The sequence below is a fragment of the Nymphaea colorata genome, chromosome 9, assembly GCF_008831285.2.
Source record: "Nymphaea colorata isolate Beijing-Zhang1983 chromosome 9, ASM883128v2, whole genome shotgun sequence".
NCBI classification, from domain to species: Eukaryota; Viridiplantae; Streptophyta; class Magnoliopsida; order Nymphaeales; family Nymphaeaceae; genus Nymphaea; species Nymphaea colorata.
Genome location: NC_045146.1, coordinates 1,221,628 through 1,247,133, shown reverse-complemented (window position 1 = coordinate 1,247,133; position 25,506 = coordinate 1,221,628). Strand labels below are relative to the sequence as shown.

Here is a 25,506-nt window from a genome sequence, read left to right as displayed (position 1 = left end):
AAGGGAGGGTGAGGGCCGTTTAAATTTAAAGACATAACACCAAAAGGGGCCATCGGGCCCTTTTTTGCGTTTTTCTCCGTTTTGTACGATACAAGGGTGTATCGCCCGTATCGTACGATAATGAGATGTATCACCCGTATCGTACGATACGGGGGTGTATCGGCCGTATCGTATGATGCATGCAATATGTTTACGATGCACGAGCATATCATGTATCGTAAGCATCCGGTATAGGTTTAGAAAATCTATACGGTATGTATCGTACGATACGCATGTGTATCATGTGATACGGATAACATTGATTTGAAATGCTTTAGGTTTTCTGGTTAATCTTCAGATTTTGTGATTGCTGCTGACAATATTCTGCCCGCTAGAAGTTCTGTCTCTTTCATCATTGTGATAATCCTGAAGACTTTTTAGACAAAGTTTCTGCTGCTTTTTACTTTTGAAATGTAAACTCATAATTAGTGCTCTTCTTACAATGAGTTTTGTGCCTTGTCTTTTGTTCAATGTTCCATGTTGTCCTTTATGAACCAGATTCCTGTTGTGTAGTATTTGTCTTTCTTTAATGAGGATACAGGCGAATTATGTTAAGTGAAGACAACCAGTTTTGATTTTAGAGAAATGAAGGTGACAAGAAATTTGGCATTGGCATACAAAAACGCAGTGCTGTTGACACATTTGATAGCTACCATACTTTCTAGAAGCATTCAACATGCAAATGCTGTTGTTTCTTTTACAGTGTCAATTTTCTTTCTTATCTTCTGTTGGTTAATTATTTTTTAACATTATTTACTAGGGAAAAGGTTGCTTAACTGTAAGTTTCATGTATGCAAAAACTACATTTAAGTTGTGTTTTCACTTGCTACCATTTCACCTTTTTTTTTATTCTTTTAGTAAATCACCATTTGTTGTCCTTTCAATGCACTGACTGATTCTGATTCTTCTGAAAACCTACTGTTTGTCTGCTTAGAATTCTCAAGATGTTATGTTTGATTTTTCTTGGAGTTGACAGCTCATTATATGTTCACCTGAACTTATAGGATGACATACTTTGATTGTGGATCCTTTGGGAGACTGATCATGGTTCTTCGAAGTGGTTTTTTTTTTTTTTGTCATTTGCCTGCACATTTTCATTTTCTGCACAGGGATTTGAAATGTTGCTTTATTTCTTGCAATGATGAATGGTGCAATTTCACAGTCCAAATCCTATTTCAAACATGCTTGTTTGTTGCTCATAATCTAAAGACTTGTTGCCTTCTGAAAGGGGCGCCTTCCATTTATGGAGCCTAAGCTGAGGCGAGGTGATAAAGTTCAACTTCTACGACGTTGTTGCATGAGAGTGAAATGCTTTGTTGGTGAGTGGACAGTGGATTTGTTAAAACATGCTAATGAAAATTGATGTTTCTATTTTGGTGATGCACTTTCATCCTTGGCATGGTTACAGAAACTGATGCAGGGTTCTCTCCTACAACTCACAAGGTGCAGCTCTTGTGTATCTATTTACGATGCTTGTGTTTCCTGAAATGTTGTGCATGTCTGTTAGATAAGTTTCTGACAAAGTATGCTAATATTCTTCTAATGCCAACCTTTCTTGAGATTCTATGAGACTTTTGTTATGTTTCATCATGGTTGTGCTTGTCTTCTTGCCAAAATAAGGCTTCCTTTTAGTGTTGTGTGTATATATTGAAAGAGCCAGTTGCTTTTTGCTTGTGAATTTTGACTTTTTCATCTAAACAATTTTGTCCTGTTTGTCATGGATTGTCATTTTGACTCTCCCATAATGCCCTTTTTTATGCAAGTTGCAGAACAAGCTCCTTATTGTTGTTCAATCTGTGCCTCAATTACCGAATAGATGCAACATGGTGTCTCTTTATATTTAAATGTCTCTGTAAGCTTCATATTATTTTTGGGTCCTTACATCAATTTGTTATCCATCAATATGAATTTCATCAGTTTCTTTGTTTCTATCTAATGTTATCAAAGTTAAAAGTTATGAAAGTTGAAGAATTCTGTATATATATATATATATATATATATATATATATTCTCCTTGGGAATTTGTTTTGGAAGGCTTTAATCAGCGTGCTTTTCATAAAGTTTTTTAGTAAAGAGAAAAGATCCCAATAATATTGTGATATTTACTTCATGGTGATGCTTTGAATATATTGTAAATTGTGATATTTTCCCAATAAAAATGTTCACTTGCTTTTTGGCAATAAAGATACAATATTATATTTCTGGTATTTGTGTCTTTGTGGGCATGCATTAAACTACATAATCTTCCTCTTTATCTGTCCCCCCTCCCACTCCCTCCTATGACTCATATGGTGTCTCCCTCATTAGATGTGTGTGTGTGTGTGTGTGTGAGAGAGTGAGAGAGAGAGAGATGGGGAGGGAGGGAGGGAGGGAGGGATAGAATGGTGCTCAATGCTCATTTTTCTCTTGTAAAAGGTTGATGTCAATGACATTTTGAATATAGTGCCGAAAAATAAATATTTTGTGATATTATCCCTTTCCAGAAAAGTTCCTTTTATGAATTCCTTTAAGTGTATGTATTCCTTAAGCATATGTTTTCCTTTTAGTGCCTAGTTTGGAGAGAAATGTCTTAAATATAGCTGGCAGCAAGCTTTTAATAAGCAGATAAAACAATTTGTTCTCTACAATTTACCAGTTTTTATGTCTAGTCCTGCTTGGCTTGCTTTTTTTGTAAATTGTCATCTATCTCAATATGTTTCATCCTCTCATGTAGTTCTCGATTTTTGGCACTATGGATAGTGTTCATGTTGTCACAATACAAGATCCTCCTATTGTTGGCTCTAGTGGGTTTTCTACATTTTTCTGTATTGGGCTATTTGACTTTGATAGCCACATGCAAAACAGAAAGATTATCCTAGTTCACCCTCGACTGCATCCTTAAACGACAAATATGGCCTTATGTTATAGTAGCTTTAGTTCATCAAAAGGGCATCATGTTGTAACAACATTATGCCTAGAAGAGAGAACATATAGTCTTCATATGAATATTTGTATTGTCTTATGTCTTTTTAATAAAATGCTGATCAAGGACTATTCTTTTGTAGAATGACTTGGCCCACAAAGATCCTTTTACAGTTGCATTGAAGAACTTTGGATTGAAACCTTCTCCTAATGAATCATGTAAATGTTGGCTTATCATATTCTTTTTTCTTGAAAGCTAGAGCTTCTTTTACACTTCACAAGGCTAACTTTGACATTATGGTTTAACAAGTGCCAACGATCGAGATACAAAGAGAGGGCAGGTCCTTGTCTCTCTCTCAAATAGAGAAAGAATATCAAGATTGGGTGCTTCAGTTGCATGAGGCATATGATGAGGAAGTCGACACTGGTGAAGATACACCTGTATTTGTTATAAGTCCAAACAACAAGAAAAATTTTGGTATTTCTTCTGATGGTATGAATTCTACAATTGAGCTTTTTAAGATTCAGTTTTTTTTGGTAATCCCAAAATTTTATCTTTTTCCATCTTTTGATTTTCTTGTATTTCTTTTGCATATGGTTGGTAGTTATTAGAGTGCACCAAGTGATTAGGCGGAAGGGGATTTCTTGGAGATCTGGTCAACATGTTAAAATATTGAAAGGTGCTGACAGCCGACTGAGGAAGGATTTGTATGCAACACTTGAATATATCTTGTTGGGAGGATTTCGGGGTGAATTTGGTGGTGAGTGCTAGGAACTTATTTGCTAGTTTTGTCCACTTTGTGAGGCTTTATCATCAGGAAGTCTGGAGATTTCCATTCATAATGGTGTTCTTCTTATTTTGCTTTTGTAATGAATGGTTCATCCTTTGTTTTCGAAATGACAGAAGAAGCAAGCCTTATTTGCAGGTCAGCAATTCTTGTTTGGTCTTTGTCTTCAATAGCTCTTTTTGGTTCATGCTCATGATTTTTGTCTTCATGAAGGCCACTAGATTGTCCAGAAGAGAATGGGTGCCTCCTTGAGATGAATGATGGGAACTCTACTTTGGACATCCGTGGATCTAAATGGTTCCCTGTTGGACTGATTGATTCTGGGAAGGTCTTGTGCTCGTTTCGTAGCCTTATGAAATGCAAAGTTTTTTACTGGTACTGAGATTTTCACTTTGTATTCTACAGTTCCAGCTTCTGGATAGCACTAAGTGGCAATATCAACTTGAGAAGAAAAGACAAAATGCTCCTGCTAGGATTGACATACTCGACTCTGAACAGTGTCAACTGCTAGGAATTGATGGTGTTAGTATCATAAATTCCTTCTTTAAGCTTTTACTACTTTTGACTTTTATCTATTGCTATTCTTTGAGTGGAAGCCTTGTTTACGTTGACCAGTAACATTTTGCGTCATTTCATTTTATAATCAGGCTTTGCCTATGAAGGACGTTCATGTTTTGGCTGGGTATATTCCTCCAAGGGAAATGGTTGCAGTTCTAAGGCCCCTAAGTTTTATGGTTTCTAGCTCATCTAGTGAACTGGATCAGAAGTTTATTGTTAAAAGTGATTTAGCAATGAAAATGGAAATTACTTTCTTTGATGAATTTAAAATGCAAAAATATGAGGGCAAAATACAAAAAGAAAGTAAACTCCTACTTAGCAAATCTTCAGAACCATCTTCACGAAGTGGTTTTGATGGCTTATATATTTTTTCTCTGGATGGATCTGATATAGCAGAAGGCTTGCGTAATTCTGGTATCTATAAGTTTTCCTTTTTTGTGGTAAGTATTCTGTTTTAATGAATTTCAAACTTGTTGCAGTTATTTCTCTTGATTGCATGCTTGCATTGTTTCACGTAATGGCTGAATCTTGTTTTGTTTTATTTAGACTTCTCAGACTTGTGGAAATCTGTCCTTTTGCAAGCAACGAGAGGTAAATGTTTTTGTAGAGCCTGCTGGTGAGGTTGGAAAATTGGAGCTCTTGAATCATTCAAGGCTGATTAGCAAAGTCGAGCCACTGTGTTTAAGGTACACACATTGTATTCTTGTATGTTGATTGTTTATTCTGTTTTATACTTGTAAAAATTTATGGAGTTGGTCAATCATGTGCATTTAGAGAAAAGAAAAAAGAAGGTTTTTTTTTTCAGAATCATTAGAATTAGTATTCTATAACATCATTTAGCGGGTGCACATGAGCCTCAAGATAGTCCTATCATTTGGAAGAAATTTTTCCCGACATGTTCATTGTTGATCTTCTGTTTTCATAACTTTCCTTGGTTAACATCTACGTATATTGCTGTCACTTACACATTTTTCCATCTGCAGGGTTGGGACGTGCATTCAACATCTTTCAGTTGCATGTTTTGATGTATATTCTAATAGGATGCCTTTTCTAAGTATTCCAGAATTATACATCAAGCTAGGGGTTAAAGGATCAACACTAACTAAGAAGGAGAAGCTGAAATTAAGCCTTTCATCTGATAAGATGATCTTAGAGATTAAAGTGAGTTTCTCTTTCTTGCTAGCTGGAGAAAATTATTATTGCGTCATTGTGCTTTAAGGTTCCTATCTTCTCTTTTTGTCAGGATTTGCTGGTTAAGTGCCATAGTCTGGATTTGATTAGACCCTCTTATGAAGCAATTCTGGAAATATGCTCTCATTATAAGTCTGTGTGTGTTCCATGCCAAGGTTTGCTGTTTTCATTTACTTCATTCTTATGTTGTTATTCTTTCACTGCTGCCTCTTGCTTTCTCCTGAAAACAACAATTTCTGCATGACAGTTATTCCTGGTGTTCTATGCCATGTCAATTTGCTACCTAATCTGCAACTCGAGTCGTCCTTGCGCCCAGGCGATGTGATACATGAACTCAAATTTGAGGTGAGGAGGCGAGCGGGTGCATTTGTACAATAAAAAAAAATTCTGCTAATTTGATTGCTGTTTTCTTTGTTTGCTGACATTTGGATGCTGCTATGTATGATATGCCTCTGTCTGTTAGTTTCAGTTATACTGAAAAAACGAACCAGATGTCTATAGTATTACAGGTTTTCTCAGTATTAAAAACCAAACATATCTTTATGACTTGCATTTAGATTTTTTTTTTATTACAGTTATCTTGAGTTTTACGTTTGAACCTATTCTAGGATAAACATAAATAATGCTTTGCCAGAGTCATGGGTAAAAACTACAAAATTCATGCATGGAAAGGATGATCAAAATATTCGTTTCTCTATCAAGATATTTAAGTTTCCTGCTCCTGAAAACTCTTTGAAGTGAAAATTTCTTTCGAACTGCTTCAGAATTTAAACTCTGGGTTTTAATAACAATTGCCAATATTCTTTCTTGTGACTCCGTCTTTATAGGTATGTTGTGTAAAGTGACTCAAATTAGTTACCGTCTTCCTGCTCATGACAAATATTGGAGGAGCTTGTCCTCACACTTAATGAAAATCTGGTGTATCTATGAAAGTCAAGTTTAATGGTTCATCTTGTTTTTGTTAATTGCCTCAGATGCTAGATGCATATGGTAATCATGTTGAGAAGGGAACAGAAACTTGCTTTGAGTTGCAAGGATTGACTCTTCAAGACACTATTGGTTTGAAACGTAAGGTATGGAGTCAGAAACTCACTTTGAATTTTGACTGCACTACTCTGGCTTACTCTATATATACGTTCTTTCATGTGTTTCTTGTTTTAAAATTGATTGCATTCTAGTGCCTTCAACGATCATTGAGATCACATTTGCATTTCCTTGATTTTCTTTTCTGTATTTAAGTAGTTGTCTGAAAGACTAAAACTATTTTATTCGCAGCTGTGCATTCGATGTTTAGCTTGCTTGTTTTAGGAAGCTTAAATGGATATCCTTTTTTGTTGTTTGGTGGCTGATTTTGATGAAGGGTGTCTCTATATTGAACAACAGTGTTAATTCTGCAGGGGCAAACCAGCATTTCCTTGCACCAATAGAATGCATCAGGGGGAACTGTCAACATTTTGTTGATGGACCAGTGTTTTGATATAATTCTGATCTTGTAACTAGTTACTTTTTTGTACGTAGTGGCATGTGGGCTCCTTCTTGTCAGTGGTTAATGTTGACATATGTGGTATTTGGGTCTCTTATCTGGGTCAGGATCTGGACTCGATCCAGTGTGTGGTTATGACCTTACTTAACTTGTGTAAACCCTAATTTTCAGTGTGAATGAAAGTTTATGAGAGAGAGTGTCTGGTCGCTAGTGGGCACCAGTCCTCCTCACCCATGGTTTTTTCCCTCTAGTTGAGGGGTTTTCCACGTTACATCCGTGAGTGTTCATCATTTTACTTGCTTTTACCGTTTTTTCATGGTATCAGAGCCACGTGAGTTCTGATTTTTTTTTTCTACCGTATTCGAGTTGGAGGAAGGATTGCATCGTCACTGTTCAGATTGGACAGAGGATCCCTTGTCACTGTTTGGGAGAAGATCCTCTGTCGCCCTCCTTGCCACCGTGGAGTTCTGATGGAGGCCCGACGCCTGCTGGCCGTCTCTTGCCCGAACCCAACGCCTACTGCTTTGTCGCCGGCAGTTTCAGTGTTGTTGGTGTCGCCCCGTGGAACTCGTGGAGATCTGCCATCGACCGCTTGCCGTGTGTTCTCGTGCGTCGATAGAGGAGTGACGTCTCCTGTGCTATCAAGGTCACTCTATGCCATTGGCTCCAGCGTTGCCATCGCCTGCTGCCTGCATCGCAAGACGCTGCCAAATCCGGCGTCGATGCTCTCCATCGCCCGATTCCCTGCGGCAGCGTTTTGCTGCATCACTCGAAGCTCCCTTCTCATTCGACTCTTTGTCGTTGTTCTCTGCCACTGAAGTCGAGCTGCTGCACAGCGTTGCTGCCCTGCTGCTCACCCGACGGTCTCTGTCGCCACCAGCATCGCCGCCATCTCTGCCGCTTGCCGCTGCTCTCGTCCCGTCTTGCGCCGCTCGTGTTGGTGTCGCGGTCCGCCGTCGCCTAGCTTGTCTTCTTCTACCGTTGGTTCTTTGGGCCGTGCCAAGAAACGCTTGCCGCAGCCCTGTCTCTCTGCAGTATTGATTTGTGGTCATGGCTGAATCATCTTCCACTACTGTGAACACTGGTCAGACTGAGGTTGGGGGTGTTAGAACTGAAAATATACTTGTTCATGAGACATCTTGTAGTTATACCCCCCCTCAAAATGGGGTCGCTGAGAGGAAAAAATCGCCAGTTGCTTAATGTCACCAGAGCCCTCTTGTTTCAAAGGAATCTTCCCAAACATGATTGGGGAGATGTTGTTTTTACCAGTGCATACTTGATTAACCGCATGTCTAGTCGTGTGTTAAATGGGCGGATTCCCCACTCTATCCTTCCATCTATGCTTTCAGGGAATCGTCAACCCTTTCACCTCCCCCCTCGCGTATTTGGGTGTGTTTGCTTCATTCATGATCACAACCCTAATGTTAAAAAATTTGATCCAAGGTCAATCAAGGGAATATTTGTTGGGTATCCTCCTACTCAAAAGGGATATAAGTGTCTTGATCCTACCACTGGTCGAGTTTCTGTTACCAAGGATGTCACCTTCTTGGAACATGTCTCTTATTTCTATGAGAATCCTCTTTAGGGGGAGAAGTGTATGTCAAGGGAAGAGTATTCTCCAAGTCAGGAAATTCAATTTATAGATTTTTTGGAGTACAAGCGAGAAGAGAGTCCACTTGTTGAGGTGCTTGAACATGAGAGAAATAAAGAGTGTTCCACTGGGACAGAAGAGGAATGTAATCGCTTGTTTGGGCAGGTGTACTTTAGGAGAAGAGTTCGTATAGATAAGGTGATTGATGGTGAGAATTCTACTCCTAATCCCAATTCTATTGCTTCCCTGGATGACCCAAGTCGTGCTCAGAAGAAACCTGTTGAGGAAGACATTCAGACAGAAACTGAAAAGGAAGAGCTTTCCATTGCCTTGAGAAAGGGTGTCAGGTCATGTACTCAACACCCTATTGGTAACTTTGTGTCATATTCTAGACTGAGGACGGATTACAAATGTTTTGTATCAGCTCTGTCTTTGGCTGTGATTCTCAGGACTGTTACAGAGGCTTAGAGTGATCCCAAGTGGACTCATGCTATGCAAGAAGAGATGGAAGCCTTGAACAGAAACCGGACATGGGAAGTGGTAGAGATCCCTGAAGCGGCTCATCTGGTTGGATCTAAGTGGGTCTACACCATTAAGTACAAACCAGATGGGAATGTTGAGAGGTACAAAGCTCGCCTGGTGGCCAATGGGTTTAGTCAGAAATATGAGATTGATTACTTGGAGACGTTTGCTTCTGTTGCAAATATGAAGACTGTTACAGTTATTATTTCTCTAGCAGTGTTGAAGGAGTGGAAGATGTGCCAACTTGACGTTAAAAATGCTTTTCTCAACGGAGATCTTGAAGAAGAAGTGTATATGTGTATGCCCCCAGGTTATGAGAAACTGGAAAAATATTATAAACTGAAGAAGACTTTATATGGGCTCAAACAGTCTCTTCGAGCATGGTTTGAACGTCTTAGACTTGTAATGAGAAAACATGGCTACAAACAAGGAAACGAAGATCATACTCTGTTTGTAAAGAGGATTGAGGGTGAAGTTACTATTTTGTTAGTCTATGTTGATATGATTGTTACAGGTGATGATGAAGATGTGATAACAAGATTAAAGGGTTTACTGGCTGCTGAATTTGATCTCAAGAACCTTGGCAAACTAAGATATTTTTTTGGTATTGAAAATCGCTAGATCAAGTACGACCCTTGTGCTAAATCAAAGGAAGTATACTTTGGATTTACTGAAGGAGACAGAAAAACTAGGGTGTCGACCAGTTTCTACTCCTTTGGATGCTGGACACAAACTCAGTATTAAAGAACCTCTTTGTGAAGAAGCTAATTGGAAGATTGATCTACCTCACTCTGACTAGACCTGATATCACTTCTGTCGTTAATGTGATGACTCAGTTCATGCATGCACCTACAAATACTCACTTGAAGGCTGTCGATAGAATCTTATGTTACTTGAAGAGGAATCTTGGCAAGAGACTTCTATATGTGACACAATGGCCTATTGAGATTGAAGGGTATTCAGATGCAGACTGGGCATACTGTGTTGATACTAGAATATCTACTTCAGGGTACTGCGTCTACTTGGGAGAAAATCTAGTTGTTTGGACTTTGGAGAAGCAAGAGACAAGATGTTTGTTCCCGTTCAAGTGCAGAGGCTGAATATAGGGCTGTTGCTACTGGAGTGTCAGAATTACTGTGACTTAAACTCCAATGCTCCAATGCTTAAACTCTGTTCATTTGCTACAAACTGGGTAGCATGTGATGTATATGCCTTAGGTTTTGATTGTTAAGGTGCTTGGCTTTATCGGTTTATCCTTCTCGTTTTTTGTAATCAATTATTTTTGTAGATCAGACAGTTATCTAAGGAATGTTAAAGTAGGTCCCTTGATTTGGAAGGCAAACAGTTTAGATTTGAGCTGGATCCAGCCTTTACCAAATTCAACTTGGTTGGATTTTGTCTACTTGGATTCAGACTGGAACCTTATTCTTTTAAATCAAATTTGGTTCACACTAGCATACGATCCAATATTTATATGTAATTGGATCAGGTGTTTATTTGATCCCTATCAAATATTGTACTCCAGGCTGCAGATTAGGATTTGGTTAGAGATTTTCGTATTAGATGTAAATCCAATTAGCAACTGTACTAAGCCCAACTGAATGTATTTGAAATTGGACTCAGAACTATCCATAGGTAAGTTTCATAACGTATCATATGATACATCATAATATGTATGATAACAGGGAAAACTGATCTATTGCACGCTTGAAACTGGATTTTGGTGCGTAAATATGTAGTAATGTAGCTAACAAACACAGTTATCAGGTTCTTATCAGTTGGTTTTTTTGTTAAATATTTTTAGTCCTAGTTGCTTCTTTGTGAAAAATATCGAGAATTAAATAAATTTAAGGGTATATTATAAATAAGAAAAAGTTATCAAATTATCCGATTTTTGCTATTTTTCTTACAATTATACTGATAAATTCTCAAAACATCTTTTAAAATCTGTCAAAAATACAAAAAATAATGGAAAAATATGTTCAAAATTCAGTAAAAAGAACTTTTATATGGAAGGGGAAATTTTATGGAGATTTTCCCTTTAAAAATGGTTATGCTATTTGATAATATTAGAAAGAATTATATTTTGATTAACCTCGATCACATACACTGATAAGATTAGAAAGAATAATCTTTGATTAACATCGAAATCTGCCCTAACTCCTCTTTATATAGACTAGAGAAGAGGGAGAAGATACAAGGGACCCATCTAAAGGAAAAGTTATTACAAAAGTACCCTCTAAAACCTAAAACTAAACATAAACGCATCTTAACACTCCCCCTCAAGTTGGAGCGTATATGTCAAATAAGCTCAACTTGGAACAGCAGCTTTGGAATGGTCCCCTTGCAAGAGCCTTAGTAAAGATATCAGCTGTTTGCCCTGTAGTTGAAATGTGTGAGGTACTTACAAACCCCTTTTGAATCATGTCTCTGGTATAGTGACAATCTACTTCAACATGCTTGGTTCTTTCATGAAAAGCCAGATTATTAGCAATAAACAGTGCAGCTTTGTTATCACATAACAATTGCATAGGAAGAGGCACTTCGACAGTAAGATCCAACATCAGGGATCTAACCCACATAACTTCAGCAGTAGCCTGAGCCATAGCTCTATACTCAGATTCTGCACTTGATCTGGCAACCACAGTTTGCTTCTTACTCTTCCATGTAACCAAGTTAGATCCAATAAACACACAAAATCCAGTGGTGGATTTTCTGTCCGAGGGGCATCCCGCATAGTCGGCATCAACATACACAGATATAGTGAGTGAGGTACCATTCTGAAAGAAGAGTCCCGTTCCTGGTGAATTCTTTAGATACCTAAGAATCATCATAGCAGCATCCCAGTGAACTTTCTTGGGCTTATCCATAAATTGACTCACTCTGCTAACAGCATAGGCAATGTCAGGTCGAGTAACAGTGATGTATAGGAGCTTCCCAACAATCCCTCTATACTGTCTCGCATCAACATCTTCAGTATCATCATCATACAAGCGGGTATTGATATCCATAGGCGTGGATGCAGGTCGACATCCCAGCATCCCTGCCTCTTGCAAAACATCAGTAACGTATTTCCTCTGGCACATGATAAGGCCCTTTCGATTTCTGGCAAACTCAATACCGAGGAAATAACGTAGTTCACCAAGGTCCTTGGTGACAAAGTGTTGTCCAAGGACATCCTTGATGTTGGAAATCCCCTGATCATCATCCCCTGTAACAATGATATCATCAACATAGACAAGAACTATCACCGTACCTGTAGAAGTCTTCTTGACAAAGAGGGAATGATCGGCCGAAGAACGTCTGAAGCCCTCATTCTCAATATTCTCTGACAATTTTTGAAACCAAGCGCGAGGACTCTGTTTCAGACCATAAATCACCTTTCGCAATCTGCACACTTTCTGACACTCCCCCCCCAGCAACAAACCCTGGTGGTTGCTGCATATACACTTCTTCATGTAAGTCACCATAGAGAAATGCATTTTTGACATCAAGCTGTGATAGGGACCAATTCTTGCTGACAGCCACAGCAAGGAGAATCCGTAAAGAAGCATGTCGTGCCACAGGAGAAAAGGTATCATAATAATCAACCCCATAAGTTTGGGTATAGCCTTTAGCAACCAGTCGAGCCTTATATCTGTCAATGCTGCCATCCGCTCTGTATTTTATAGTAAAGACCCATCTGCAACCAACAATGGCTGCATCAACTGAAGGAGTAACAAGTGTCCAGGTGCCTCTAGACTGAAGAGCATCCATCTCTTCTTGCATAGCTGCGGCCCATTTTGGATCAGAGAGAGCATCCATGGGATTCTGTGGAAGAGCAATAGCCGACAGCCCCTTGACAAACTGTCGGTACATAGGAGTGAGTCTATCCATGGATAAATGACCAGAGATAGGATGCAAAGTGCAACTGCGTTTGCCTTTCCTTTGAGCAATGGGCATATCAAGTTCATTAGGAGCAGGAACATGCTCGTGACATTCTCCTATGCCATCATTACATAAAAAATTGTCAGTTGTGTCAGGAAATACCGTGGGCGTGCTGGGTGAAGGCACAGGGGCACAGTGAGCAGGCGCAACAGGTTTAGTACGACGTTGGAAGACAGCCCCAAAGCGTGAGTCAACTGGTTTTGGACAACTCATGAGAGGTAGAGGAAAATGGACTTCATCATTCAATTCAGGCGCCGTTAATTGAGTTCCATTTGGGGAGAAGAAAGAGGTTGACTCAAAGAATGTAACGTCAGCACTCACATAATACCGACGAGTAGAAGGATCATAACATCGATATCCCTTTTGAGTGCGGGAATAACCAACAAAGATCGTTTTGATGGCCCGAGGAGACAACTTATCTCGCCCAGGACCAAGCAACTGAACAAAGGCAACACATCCAAAAACACGAGGTGGAACAGAAAACAAGTCTCTGTCAGGAAAGAGGACAGAGATAGGAATAAGGTCTCCCAACACAGATGACGGCATACGATTAATAAGATAGCATGCGGTGAGAACAGCATCTCCCCAGTAAGAATGGGGAACATGGCTATGTATGATAATGGTTCTGGCAACATCAAGAATATGACGGTGTTTCCTTTCAGCAACCCCATTTTGTTGGGAGGTATAGGCACAAGAGGTTTGGTGGATGATACTCTTATCCCTGAAAAATTGTTCTAAAGAGGAAGCACAAAACTCAAGAGCATTGTCAGAGCGCACAATTTTGACACAAGTATCAAACTGAGTCAGAATTTCATTGATAAAATTTTTGATTACATGACCCACTTCAGATTTATTCTTCATAAGAAAAACCCAACTAACACGACTGTGGTCATCGACAGCAACAAGATAATATCTATGACCTTGAAGATCAGGTGTACGACTCGGGCCCCAAACATCAAAATGAAGTAACTCAAACACGGAATGGCTACTCCTACTGGGCCGCGGAGGAAAGGATGACCGATGGTGTTTGCCCAACTGACAAGACTCACATTGAAAAGAAGACTTAGGAGACAGCTGAGGAAGAACATGCAGCAGTTTCTGAAACGGTAGATGTCCAAAACGTAAATGCCAAGTATAAGCCGAGGATGAGGATGACCCTGAAGAGGTAGACCCAGCAAAGGGAAAGGGATGCACTAGCCTGTAAAGACCTCCCTGTTCACGGCCACTGCCAATCACCCTGCCCGTCAGTATATCCTGAAACACAAGAGAAGAGGAGTCAAATATAGCACGACAGTTTAAATCTATGGTAATCTGACTGATAGACAGTAGGCTATGTGGGAATTCTGGTGCATGAAGAACATGTTGCAACGGCAATGATGAAGTAAGGTGGACCTCTCCATGTCCAACAACTGGAGAATATTTGCCATCTGCTAGAATAACCGAGCGACCAGGTGGAGCAGGGACATATGAAGTAAACTGTGCCTTGTCTCCACAGAGATGTGTCGATGCACCCGAATCAATGAGCCAATCTGTAGTGTCAGTAGCAGGAGTATAGTCAGAATACATACCAGATGAAGACGCACTGGCAGCAGTAGTGATAGTAGAGGTGGTCGGATCAGGAGCTTGTTGAGTTCTATCTCCAATCAAGTTTCTCAATTGAGAAATAATATCATCTGCACGTAACTCACTGGAGGAAGCAGTATGCTGAGTCTTAGGCTGCTCTGGAGAATCAGTAAATACAGTCTGATTTGCAACAGCTGGACGACCATGTTTCTGCCAACACTTATCCACAGTGTGACCAATGCGATGACAAAACTGACATACTGGGCGCGAAGGGGTATTGCCACGGCCACGGTATCCTCGTCCTCTGGCAAAGAGGGACCCACCTCTGCCACGAGTAGCAAGCATAGCAGAAGTGGTATCAAGAACAGTCGATGCAGGGATTGGAATTCTGCTTAGCCTACTATAACCCTCATCAATAGGAGGAATCGAGGGACTAGTGAGCATCTGATTCTTTGTTGATTCATAAACAGAGTCTAATCCAGAGAGAAATACCCCTACCATAAGCATATCCCTATATGCCTTTTGTTGGTCACACTTACATGCAGGAAAGTAGCTATTTAGTCTCTCAAACATGGACTTGAGACTAGAATAATAAGTATGAAGAGGTCGACCATCTTGGCGCATCTGATGAATATCATGATGAAGCTGCATAATTCTTGTTTCATTCCTTGCTTGTGAATAGGTGGCTGCAAGGGAATCCCACATATCCTTTGCACTTTCCTTATGCAAGACTTCATTTGCAATGTCTTGAGTAAGAGTACCAACAATCCACACCATAACCAACGAATTATCTTTAAACCAAGTAGTATATTTTCCTACCTTCTGTACGGGCTCGGGCTCCAATATGAGATGTTCCTTCTCATGAGCGATCAAGGTTCTTTTTACTTGCATTGCCCACATCTCGTAATTACCCCCATCCATTTTGGTGATAATGCTGGAAAATGGGGAACTCTTCATCTCTCCCGACGATACAAAGGAAGAGGTATTAGCGCCACTGCTAATTTCAGACATCTTTCAATACAAAGGAGGAAACCGAGCCACGGAATAGGAAGTGCAGGCAAAGAGAATACAATCACATATCGAAAGACAACATGCTTATCATGAAGCAATATGCAGGTAACGCCCGCAGCAATCCATAAGTCTGATCGGCTGGAAGAAGCAGCAACAGAGCTGAACGAAGAGAGATAGCAGAGACGACAGCGAAGACGCTGAGAAGAAAATCAGTGTGCAGAGCAGCGGCGGAGCACCGTGCAGCGGAGGAGCAGCAGTGTGCAGAGCAGCGGCGGAGCAACAGAGGAGCAGCGGAGACGGCGACGGGCGCGGAGGAGCAGCAGCGACGGGCGGCGGCGGCGAGGATGACAGCGACGGCGGGCGGCGGCGGCGAGCGGAGAAGACAGGGATGACAGCGACGGCGGGCGGCGGCGAAGATGACAGCGACGGCTGGCGGTCAGGCGGCGGGTGGCGCCGCTCAATCGGCGACGACGCGCCGAGGAGGAGACGGTTGGAGCTCTGATACCATGATAATATTAGAAAGAATTATATTTTGATTAACCTCGAAATCTGCCCTAACTCCTCTTTATATAGACTAGAGGAGAGTGAGAAGATACAAGAGACCCATCTAAAGCAAATGTTATTACAAAAGTACCCTCTTAAACCTAAAACTGAATATAAACACATCTTAACACTATTTTTAATAAAAACATGACCTTTCTAAAGTGTTTTCAATGTTCGTGGCTGTGGTTTAACCGTTTAAGGTTACATAAATTTCTTAAGGCTGAATATAAAGTGCAATATAGGAAATATTTTGATACCTTTAAAAGTCTAAACCAAAATTTGGGCTTCTCTATATTTTGTATAGACCCCATTCTACCTCCAACAAAAAAAAGAAAAAAACTTTTATAGCTTTAAGTTCTTCAAGAGTTCAAGGAATAAGGTATATGCACTGAAGCTTATTTGTTGTATTTCCGTTTGGTAGTGAGAGTAATTTAAGTTGTTAGTTTGAACTATTTTGAATGAAAAAGTGCATTTTGTTTGTAGGATAATATTTTCTTGTTGTCCATTTGACATTTCATGAAATTGATGGCCATTTTAATGTGATTTTCTGGCTCTATTTGTAGTTAATATAATTTTTAAAGTAGTATGATTTTTCCTCATTTTTTGGTATAAAGATGTTCCTGACAAAATTTGTAAATTTTCAGAATTTGTCTTCTGGTCTTTTTTTTTTGGACCTAATTGGTTTGCATTATAATATGCTATTACATTTTTTGTGATATTAGATAGGACCATGAGTTGTGGAAGAAAAGTCATTCTTAATCCAGTTTATTTTTTAATCATTTTCATGAAGAACTGGTTCCTAGCATGTATTTTCCACTTCAGAATGTTTTGCTTTTTCAGTAACTGATGTACATATTGTAATATCATAACCGTGAGATCTTTATCTTCTAATTCAGGTTGACGAGCATGGATATGTCAATCTTAGTGGTCTTGTAAAAGTGACTGGGGGCTATGGCACTTGGGGTATAACTTTCTTCTGAAATTTCCTCTTTTTCACCCTTTAAAGTTTTGGTTTCCGATGTACTAGAGAGGAAATTAATTATTTGCATATTTTATTGCCGGTTTCTTTCTTCCTCAAACTATGGTGTAATTTATTTCTTTGAATCTTGCATTCTTTTTTGCCTATGTCCAGCAAGTTTTTGTTTTTTTTTTGCATGAGAGAATGTGCAATTGTGTCTTCTTTGCCTTGTAGGGCATTGGTTGTTCAGACCTTTTCTGGTCCTTGGTTGTTATGTTACTTTTGAAATTAAGGTGAAGGTTGGTTGACTTATCTATTTATTGCTAACATAAGTTCTTTATGTTGATTCAGACCCTTGGTACAATGGGTAGGGCCATTTACTAAGATCTTTTTGAAAGAAGCTGTTGTAGGTTGCTGAAGTTTTCCTTATTTGGTGTGGTCCACATATGCACTCTAATTATTTAAAAAAAAAAACACTAAGTTCATTCGATGTTTGCTATCTTCACTTGTCGGTCCACATGTTTCATCATGGTTGATGGTTCTAATTTCTAAAACCTGTGGCTCCACTTCATGATCCCTCTGAAGCTCATACTTGTTCTGCATGTTATAACTTGTGCTGTTGATGCCAGTGCCTTTCTGGAGAATGTCTTTGGAAAGTTTACTAAATGTTCCCTTTCACAAGTAAATTACATTGTGAAATTTTGACTAGACACTCTGCATTGTTTCGAAGCCCAAAGCACGCTATTGATTTAATGGAAAATGAAAATCTAATATCTAGATCAGAATCACGGTGATAAAGTTATGATCGCTAATCTTGAAAATCTTGTTGAATCCTTTTTGCATATTGCACGTTTCAAATAATTTTTCTAAGCTTGGGCATTCTTCATCCTTCTATACCTGTTGGATTGGTAGGCAAAATGATGGGGCTACCCTTAGACAACAAAAATGGTAGCAATACATCTTGTCTTTCTGTCTTCACCTTCTATATATATTTTAAACACAGTCACACACATGCCTAAGGCTAGGCTGGTTGGTGCTACTAGGAGTCTGGGCCTATACATAAGCCCAGGTGATCTTGCTGCGAGAGAAATGGAGGCTGCAGCCACTTCCTTGCTGCGAGATAGTGCTGAATGCCAGAGAACAGAGACTACTGATGATGTAAAATGTGTACTGCAACATGTATTTGTGTCCAAAGGAAGTACCACAATGGAACCTAACTTGTAAAAAGCATAAATTCTGTTCCAAAGCCTTTTAATGCTAAAAGGGAAGGGAAACATTAAAAGAGAAATATACATGAAAAGGTTATATTGAGTTATTGACTACAAAACAAAACAAAACTAACACTGGATTTTATAAACTGTTAGAATACATGTAAAAATATTATATTTGTTCTTACATACATTGTCGAGGCAATCACCTATGTGTGCACCTAGGTGTTACTCAACCTGCATCGCCTAAGTTCAAGAATTTAGCCGATGCAGGTGGTGGGGCGCTTAGGCCCATGCTTAGTTATGCCTAGGCCTTGGAAGTCGAGTAGACGGTTCTGAAGTTCTTAAAGAATGTTAGAGACTGGTGCATAGTTTTAAGTTGTCGAAGCCGAATAGACTATTTTTCTTAAATGTGCAAATGGCTATTTCAGCATGGATTCAGTAGCAAATAAAAGGCCCGTTCACATTCAGCTGTCTGCTGTGCTGAGATTCTTTAGATGATGATTCAGATGCTGATGGACTTGCATTGTCTTCTTCATATCACTATGCTTTTTTTTTGTTATTTTATGAAGTTATCTGTAATCAAATTTGTATTATTTCAATGAATCAGTAGTGAACATTTGAAGTTTTGAACTTATTGTATTGATTTGCAGTTTCTTGAATCTTCAATGCTATAAACTTTACCTTTTGTCTTCAATATACAAGTATAATATAGATATTATATTATTGACTGTTATGGATTGTTGTTATATGACTATATCATGCCAGGAACCAGATTGGCACTGGTGACACGAGGATTTTCAGTCCTCTGCTCTACCAGCTGAGATATTAGTCATATTACATCTTAATAGTTAATGACTTAATATGTATAATAGTTGTTTTCCACATTTTTATATTAAGTTATATATGACAGTCTGATATATTATATTATATGATATTAAGTTTATTGGCAGTCATATCTATAACTTAGTAATCAAATTATTAATATAGTATATATATATTAAGTTATTAACAGTTATGGTCAGAAACTGTCAAACAGTTGCCTAAGTGCGCCTAGGCTCTAGGCGGCAGGCGCAGCCTGCACATGGGCTGCACCTAGCGACTTTGATAGCATACACTGTATACTATACAGTGATTAGGCTCTTCAATTTATGCAAATGCATATCATTAAGTGTATATATATGTGTATGTACTTGTGAATACAATAGGTTAATGTGTATGGGATTATTTTGTGACAGTTTTTATTTTATCATTTTCTATAATTTTTGTATTTTTTACCTACATCTTAGCAGAGATCTAACAGTTATCTAGCTCCAACGGCTAGCCCGACAGATAGTTCTTTGTCTTCCTTCTATATATTGAGGGCAGTTTCTTGATTTTTGATGATCTCGTAAACATTTTATTTTTCTCCTATCTTATTGTTCTCATTCTGATTATTCAATAAAATTCACTTTATTATTATGCCTCAGTAAACTCCAAATGTTTGTGTTTTCTTTTTTCATTGTGCTTTGCAAATTGGCACAATATATCTGGATATATTACATGAATCATAGATTGGTCTCTGTTTGTTGGCTCATCAAGTTTATGCATGTGTTGCTGCACGCTGTTGGAACTGATCCTCTTCGATGCTTTTGAAGATGACAACCTGCTTTCCTTTCTGCTTGCCAACCGTTGGACAGATTTCTTATATAAGTGATTTATCGACTCTTCTTTAGATATCCGTTGCTGCTGGTTGAACTGGATTTCTCCCTGAGTGTGTGCTTTTCCACTTTCAAACACTGAGGTGGCGTTTGGATAAACCCACTGGAACAATGTTTATTGTCAAAACCTGGTGTCGGGAAATCATTTTTTTAATTTTCTGAAAACCTGGTTTTAGTGTTCAGGTAGTATGACAAAAACCAGGTCTTTACTTTTGAAAACCTGGTTTTTGTTTGGATGAGAAAAAAATGGTTTTTGGTACCTTTCAAACATGATTTCAACTGAGTGATAGTTGATCTATAGTTACACACACATGTATATATATATATATATATATATATATATATCTATATATATATATATATATATATATATATATATATATTGGGGGGGGGTGGGGGGGAGAGAGAGAGACAGACCACTAATTCAGAAAACAAAAAAAAAATATTATAACAAATTATTTACTATCATAAAAATTACATTACAAATCTGTGCGTTTTAGTAGCTTAAGCCTGCAAAAACTTGGTTGTGAGAGTGTGATATTTTTTCAGTTTATGTTTTATTAGAATTTTCTATTGAATCTAAAATGGTTCATACTTGGTTGTGAGAGTGTGACTTTTTTCAGTTTATGTTTTATTAGAATTTTTTATTGAATATAAAGTCGATGCATACTTGGTTGCTATAGTTGGTTTCTTCCTGTGCGGACTCTGGAGACAATTTTCCAAGTTTTCTCTATTTATGGCAGTGCATCTCTCAGTATTTTCTGGGGAAACATTGCTGTTCAACAGAAAGATCTCAATTCTGGAGAGGGAATTAAAGCTTGTTTCTGTGGTATGCTATTTTTTTCTTTGTGTGTTGAACTTGGATGTAGCATGTTCTTTTCTGCTTTATGTTGCTTTGTTCAGATACCTGCACATTGTAAGCTTGGATCCCAGCTGGAGAATGTTGTCTTTGGGGTAGTTGATACTGTTGGTTCTATCGATGAAGAAATACATGGGCAACTTCATACTCTCACCATAACTTCAGGATTGTCAAATTCCTGTGACATAATTCATTACAGTTTTGACCATGGAAAGTGTAAAGTGCCTGCTATTCAACTGCCTACACAGCCTGGGAACTTCAGTTTTCGAGCTTTTCATTCTAGGCATCCAGAGCTCAGCAAAACCATTGAGGTGATTTTTTTTAGCTTTTACGTAATTTCCTGGAGGTCGGCAAAGGCCATTAGGTGATTGCCTTCTGTAATTTTGTTTGTGATGCAACTACTTGTCTATCTGTATAGGTTAACATCCTTATGGCACCCAAACTGGAAACAGTGAGTGTCTCAGAACTCGTAGAGATGCACCAGTGTCAGTATGATCACAAGATTGTGCCCTTTCAGAATTCTAAAGATATATCTACTTTCCTCCTGTACATTGAAAATGATGAGAAGGTTAGTTTTCCCAGTGTCATTTGGCATATATTCTAGGAACTTGATCGTGGTCCTCCTTGAGAAATGGTAAATTTAGATATAAGTTTTTCAAGCTATACAATATCATCTGCATATGTTTATGTGCTGTTAATGTATGTCATATTCTGCATATTTGGTTTTGTAGGTCTCTTTTCAAACTCCTTTTGTCCAAATTTTTGAGACAACTTGACCAGATGAGAAGCATTCTGTTGTGTAGGGGACGATATGTAACTATATATGTGGTTTGGTGTTAGTATTAGGCGGGAACCAGATCCCTTTTTATTTATTTTCTCAGTAAATTTCTGTGCATAAAATTCTACCCCTTGGATTTTTGACATGAAGAAGAAAAATGTGAGAAATATCTATGTGCTACCGTATTTGAGTATACTAGAATATGCCATATTCTCTTGTGAGACCAGAACAGTGTGCATATGTTCAGCATATGTGCACATGCCTATGACAAACAAACAACAAATGGTATAGATATATTACATGTACACCTATGTCTGCACATGGGAAAACATTGTTATGAGTCAAATCTATTATGTTGTTATGAAAATTCCCATTATTTTTGAAAATAATAATAGTTTTTTCAAGTACTTTGTAAATGTTATTCTTATGCTTTGGATTTTTCAAAGAAGGTATAGTCAAAAGACTCAAAACTATTCTCTACCACTGGTCAAATTTTGTGTGTTGATTGGTGTGAGGGTTTGCTCCAAGCCTTTTCAACCAATCAGAACTCTAGCATAGTGGGAATTTTGTTTTGATGGGCTAGAAAAGAAGTGCTCCCCAACACCCAACCAAGCATCATTCAGGCCTTGATTACATCACCCATCAGATGATTAATGGCCTTGAATTTCACCATGCATGCCATTCTTTCAGTAGTTCTTATACTAACAAGATGACTTAAGAGAAACTGCCTTGGGAAGAAGTCCCAAGCAAAGTCGGTCACAGCCTATATCACATGGGAACTGCTCAGATGGAGCAGCACTTGTACCGACCCGGTACAGTACGGTTATGGGTAGAAGTACGCTGCTGGGTCTGTCTGGATATGGTCAAAATCATGCCAGATACGGTCCACATACCCAGGACTGCACCTGTCCATTTTATGACTGTCAAAGTTGACCAAGTCCTTTTTTGAAATGTAGAGTACTTTTTACTATTACTGTATATACCGTGGCTATGCATACTATTTAATGCTGTAATAATGAAGGTTAGCTGTATATTTGCTGCTGTAATAATGAATGTTATCTGTATATGTAATATGCTATAATAATGAAGATTAACTAAAAAGAGGTCTAATGAAGGAGAGAGTGATAGAGACAGCCCAAGTACTGAACCTACTACGTAAAGACTATTAATGAGGGGATTTAATGAAAAATTTCTGTATCTTGGCTTCTAAATAACTTCAGTAAAACTTTTATTGTAGAGACTAAATTTCTTAGAAGCCATAAACTACTAAACAAGTAAAAATCAAGATAGAGAAAAAAAATCAAGGAAAAATCAAAATAGAGAAAAGAAATCAACTTTATATATATATATATATATATATATATATATATAATTGGCCGTACCCCTGTAACTGAGTTTTTTAAAAATGCTCCGTACCTGAACCGGTACCCGTACCGGCCCTATGTGACAATAGTTGCAGCTTTATCTCATAACTAAGGTGGCTGATCATTGTCTTATTTGATGGCAAACTTTTACTTAGCTTGACCTTGTGTCATGATGCATGTTGCAATCGTGCCTCATGTTTCGACAAGGGGAATTAACTCAAATCCACATCTGTAAGACTTGGAGGCAGTAGTTTGGACAGGGATCCCATGTTGATGTGATGTGGGTGCTGCTAGAGTGCGGCCTATGTTGGTAGGCCTCGCCTAGATCTCGCTTAGGCATGGACTAAGCATGAGTCCACACCCATCGCCTAAGTCCACCACTTGTGTGACGGGATATGTGTTGGTGGCTAGGCTGGCGCTTAGGCTCACCTAGGCACCAACTCGCCTAGTCCATGGGAAAGTGAAAAGTCACCTTCCCTTTCAATTAAAGTTTATTGACTATATATATTGTGCACTTAATTGAGTATATATTGTTGTGTACTTGATTGAGTATATATTGTTATGTACACGTTAGTATGGTTATGTACTTATATGTATACTATTATGTACTGTTAGTCTTTTTTTATTATATTATGTCTTTCTTTATACAGATGGATTAAAGCCTTCTTGCAGATTTACATTCCTTCTTCTAGAGATTAGATTTTTTTTTTCTTGTATTAGATTACATTTGATGAGTAATGTTAAACTTCCTCTATTGATTTTGCATATGCAATGAAGTCAACACATTATGCTTGTTATATTACTACTCTTCACATTTCAAATATTAGTAAATAGTTAGTCAAAATAACTTGACATATTAACATAACTAAAAAAAAAAAAATTGGTCGCCTCTTTTGCCTAGGCCTGCCTAGGCGTTAGGCCCTGCCTGGGTGCCTTGACAAAGGGTGCGGAACTCACCAAAAGAGAGATAAAAAAAGGAGAGGAAGGGGGCAAAGGAGGGGAACATAGAGTAGGAAGGGGAGAGGGGTACAAGAAGACAAAAGAGGAGTTGGGAAAGAGCACGTACTTAGCAGTGGGAGGGGAATACAATGCAGGATTAAGGTTCTTGTAAACTTCCTTTTTTTTTGTTTCAAACTTCCCATTTGTTAGCATTCCAACAAATGTTTCCTTTGAATGACTTGCCATCTTACTTTCCAAATTCTCTTTTATTACAATAAAAAGCTTATTATAGAAGTATTTTTTTCATTTACTTTCTCATACACACACACACATATTTTGTTACTTACATTTTCACCTGCACCCGCACCTATGTGACATAGATCTATATGCACCCACATGCATTAACCGAGTTTTTTTTACATGGAGGTTGATGACAGTCTGTACTTAGCTATGGATCTACTACATTTGAGCTCATGTCTGCCTCATCCCTGTATCATAGCGACGCACATTCAAAGTGCAAATTTTTCTGCCTGACTCAGATTCAATTGATCCCCAAAATGTTTCACATGATGTGATGGATAGCTTGGTGGAACCAATATCCATACCATTCGGTCAGCCAAGCCAATATTGGCTTGTAATATTCTCCTGCTAGCCTTGGCATCCGTCTGCACAGCCTAAGCCCTGGAGTGCTGGCTGTGCATAGAAAAGTCAGGTTGACAGATGGGAGGAGTCGGAAATTGCTGGCATCCTCATTGTCTCATTGTTGTCTTCGGTACCAGTGGTCCATTACAGCCTTTGATGGCCCATCATTATCTACAGTTTATTTTTCTTTTACATAAGCTCAAACGGATTCTTAGGCTCTTAGCTTTAAATAAAAAACCTGGGCTAACGTATCCATTATGCCTTTTTCTAACTGCATATTCGGAGAATTCACTTTAAGGCTTTGCCTTAGTCTTCTTTGGGAAACTAACTTCTCCTTTGTCACGGGCCAACCTTCCTGCGGTCCATGCGGCACAACGGTCCACCTTTGCAGCATGCTTGGAGTGCAAGTGCATGTGCATGTGCAAATAACTCAAAAGAACATAAAGTGGAAGATCGAAAATACCCAATGCACTATGTCATTAGTTTAAGAAAACAGTACGTCTTGGATGGTGTAAGCAAGGAAACTTAAACTCGACTTTTACTTACAAGGGTGTACGAAGATTCATAGAAGACTATGCTTGCCAAACACCCAAAGCAAGGGAACTGATACATATAGACAATGACACTGACTGATGGGCTGGTGCTCCCTTACAAGGTAACAAGGCATATACTGACAGACACTATATACTAGGGGAAGTAGATACAAACACAAAGGAACACCCTTAGTCATATCTAAAATGCAGTTAAAGATCCCTGAATAACAAGATCGACCTATGTGTTTTGTCCAATCTGCTCATCTCTCAAGACATGCTAATTCAGGCTCAGGCTTTACCTTCAAGTCATGCCTCAAGCACGGTCTTTTTCCATGTCGAGTATCTCATGGTCTAGCTATCTTCACTAAGCAACTTAACTGCAATTTGCTTTGCTGATTGTCATTTCTC

General features: G+C 38.7%; 1 protein-coding gene across 3 annotated transcripts in view; it reads left to right on the top strand.

Annotated features, from left to right (window-relative positions):
- LOC116260771 (structural maintenance of chromosomes flexible hinge domain-containing protein GMI1-like) overlaps nt 1-25,506 on the top strand; it is a 73,419-nt gene that overhangs the window by 41,870 nt on the left and 6,043 nt on the right. For all 3 annotated transcript variants that reach the window (XM_031639248.1, XM_031639247.1, XM_031639250.2), the window contains 18 exons: nt 1,268-1,358; nt 1,448-1,482; nt 3,084-3,159; nt 3,251-3,433; nt 3,546-3,701; nt 3,845-3,866; nt 3,942-4,056; nt 4,134-4,250; nt 4,376-4,726; nt 4,833-4,972; nt 5,270-5,447; nt 5,530-5,632; nt 5,725-5,822; nt 6,452-6,550; nt 17,014-17,080; nt 20,727-20,812; nt 20,887-21,153; nt 21,261-21,410. In XM_031639248.1, the coding sequence (XP_031495108.1) occupies nt 1,268-1,358; nt 1,448-1,482; nt 3,084-3,159; nt 3,251-3,433; nt 3,546-3,701; nt 3,845-3,866; nt 3,942-4,056; nt 4,134-4,250; nt 4,376-4,726; nt 4,833-4,972; nt 5,270-5,447; nt 5,530-5,632; nt 5,725-5,822; nt 6,452-6,550; nt 17,014-17,080; nt 20,727-20,812; nt 20,887-21,153; nt 21,261-21,410 (2,334 nt within the window). The remainder of the gene's footprint in view (nt 1-1,267; nt 1,359-1,447; nt 1,483-3,083; nt 3,160-3,250; nt 3,434-3,545; nt 3,702-3,844; nt 3,867-3,941; nt 4,057-4,133; nt 4,251-4,375; nt 4,727-4,832; nt 4,973-5,269; nt 5,448-5,529; nt 5,633-5,724; nt 5,823-6,451; nt 6,551-17,013; nt 17,081-20,726; nt 20,813-20,886; nt 21,154-21,260; nt 21,411-25,506) is intronic.